The sequence below is a fragment of the Lycium ferocissimum genome, unplaced genomic scaffold (assembly GCF_029784015.1).
Source record: "Lycium ferocissimum isolate CSIRO_LF1 unplaced genomic scaffold, AGI_CSIRO_Lferr_CH_V1 ctg7204, whole genome shotgun sequence".
Classification (NCBI taxonomy): domain Eukaryota; kingdom Viridiplantae; phylum Streptophyta; class Magnoliopsida; order Solanales; family Solanaceae; genus Lycium; species Lycium ferocissimum.
This window is the reverse complement of record NW_026726678.1, coordinates 21,701-24,405: the sequence shown is the minus strand read 5'-3', so window position 1 is coordinate 24,405 and position 2,705 is coordinate 21,701. Positions and strand designations below refer to the sequence as shown.

At 48.7% G+C, this 2,705-nt stretch overlaps 1 protein-coding gene across 1 annotated transcript; it reads right to left on the bottom strand.

Moving 5' to 3' along the window:
• Nucleotides 1-354: 354 nt before the first annotated feature.
• LOC132045603 (uncharacterized) lies at nucleotides 355-942 on the bottom strand (the record flags this gene model as incomplete). Its single annotated transcript, XM_059436186.1, has 1 exon — nucleotides 355-942. A coding segment is annotated over exon 1 (588 nt), but the record flags the coding sequence as incomplete, so codon positions are not given.
• Nucleotides 943-2,705: the final 1,763 nt, after the last annotated feature.

Genomic DNA, 2,705 nt, shown 5'->3' with positions numbered 1-2,705 from the left:
TTTGCCACGTAATTTAGGGCCGTTCAGCACCTTAATAAATTTTTCAGAAATTTTCGTAGCGGGTCCCACCCCGGTCCAAATTACACAATTACCATATTGCCCTTCCGGGTTTCTCATATCTACTTCACTTGCACTCATAATTTATCCTCCACTCGGGATTTCTAGATTTATACCGCTGGGCGGGGACATCTCAGTCGTCCCTACTGACACCGAATAATATTTTACAAAAATCATACACACATAAGAAATTCTAGGAACTCATATACTCATGAAATACTCAATTTCGAATCCGACTCGGGAGCCGCCGTGAGAGGTGTGTCCATCATCATCCTCGTCTGTCTGCTCCCTACCTACCTGGCCTCCACTATAACCAGCATCTGAGTCGGAGGGGGTATCGAGTGGACGATCAGACAAATCCCGGCTCACTGGTGACCAGATCAAAGAGAAAGCCAGAGCACTCTCCGAGGTAGCCGGGCTGACACGGTGCTCATTAGCAGAAATAACTGGCGTACCATAAGAAATCCTCTCCTCCGTAGTCCCAGAAGAAGGCTCCGATAGGTCTGCCTCATAACTATCCTCCTCCGTGGAGGTAAGAAGCTCCGGAGGGGTCATCGCCTGATCCTCCGAGATATCTGTGTCATAACCATCCTCCACGGGATCCTCTGCTCCAGGGATCGGAGACTCTGGAGGAATCATAGGTGGGTCCTCAGACGGATCCGTGTCGTAGCTATCCTCCGAAGGATCCTCCGAGGGGTCTGTATCGTAGCCGCCCTCCGCAGAATCCTCTGCCCTGGGGGTCAACATCTCCGGAGGAATCGTCGCTGGGTCCTCCGAAGGATCGGTCTCAATCGAATAACTGGGGCTTCGCCTACTCGGCCCCGGTGACATCCTGGGGGCCTTCTTGGCACCCCCATCTCCATCATCAGACGCTGCCCTCTTCATCTTGTTCCACCCTACAATCACCTGCAAGGAGAGGGTCAGAAATAATTTCCCAAAAATGCTGACGTTGTCGCTCTTTGGAGCCTCGCTGCATATACAGCAATTCGTTAGAAGGACCCATTCTATTACATACAGCTCTATCGCACGATCTAAGATTCCAAGAAAGGGTAACATAACATCCTAGATGTCCTGTAGCCTCCTGTTTATAGATGTGGGGCCCAACACACCGATAAACAAGACTCTACTAGACACGGCTGCGCACAGACATTCCGAGAACCGACCGCTCTGATACCACTTTTGTCACGACCCAACCCCGTGGGCCGTGACTGGTGTCCTACTTGGACACCCATACGTACCTACCCAACAGATCCGACATGCCAAATAGCTAACCCGTTTAACATACATAAATCCAATACAGCCATAAGGTGCATCGCACGAACATACATATACATATACATACCGACAATTATACGAAGCCGTTAGGGCTATTATAACGTACATGCAGTCGCATATCACACACACTTACCCGAACGGTGATAACCCCACCCCCACGTACATGTGTGCGCGGACCTCTAACATACGTATCGAATCGAAGGCGAGAATCGAAGACGGGACGGGGCCCCGCCGTACCCAAATGATCATATATACGAACAACGGACAACGAGAAAATATATACCAAAAGTATCGGCTCCGGATCAAAAGGAGCTCTCCAACAGCAGACCAATATCCTAAACTGGCGGCGTACCGTGCGGCGCGTCTGTACCTGTGGGCATGTAACACAGCCCCCGCGAAGCAAGGGGGTCAGTACGAAGATGTACCGAGTATGTAAAGCGGAAACATAACATACATAATTAAAATACCCCGAGTCAGATGTGTAAAATCGTAACAGACGAAAATACAGAAATAGAGCGAACAGAATCGGATTCGTAGCGGAGTCAGACTTACGGAGCGTACGGACGGATTCTCGGATTTAATCGGATCTCAAATGTATAGCGAGTACGAGAATTAGAATACGGGTCGGACGTACGTAAATGTGACGGACGTAATCGAGTCCAAATCGGACATACAGAATCGTAACGTGACGTAATCATGCATGCGAGTCATAATCATATGCGTACGGACATATCGAAATCGGATCCCGTCACATACGGACGATCCCGGCCTTTTCGCCCCTTTAATAAGGGACGCGGTAAATAACCCCTCGTAGTACGGGACGCGGTGGATAGACGAATCGGATCAAATGCCATCCCGGCCGCCATCCCCATAATATCACATAATCGATCATAATCATAATCGGATCCGAATCGGATACGACAGATCCCGCCCGCACAATCCGAGGGACGCGGTGAATAATGCGGAGGTGCACGAATCACGAACCCGGCCCGGGCGCAAATGAAGGAAGCGTTGAGGCATCCACGAACAGACAAATGAGAAACCATACACATACAGACCGACGTACAGACGTAATCAAACTGAAATAGTTCAGAAAGTAAGTCAAATCAGAATAAGCAGATCGTATCAGAACAGAGTATCCAGAATTGCTCCAGAGGTCGGAATAATATTCAGATTCAGGAAGACCGTCATAATACTTCTTAGTTAGCGGACGGAACATAATTAAGAGTTACTTATGAAAATCGGACGAAACAGATCGATTTGAACCATACCGGGAGTATCAGGGTATTGTGGGCCCACCTCGGACCCAACCATAGTACAATACATAAATTATGGATAATAACCCTTAGGGAGTCGTTCATAATCATCTTAGG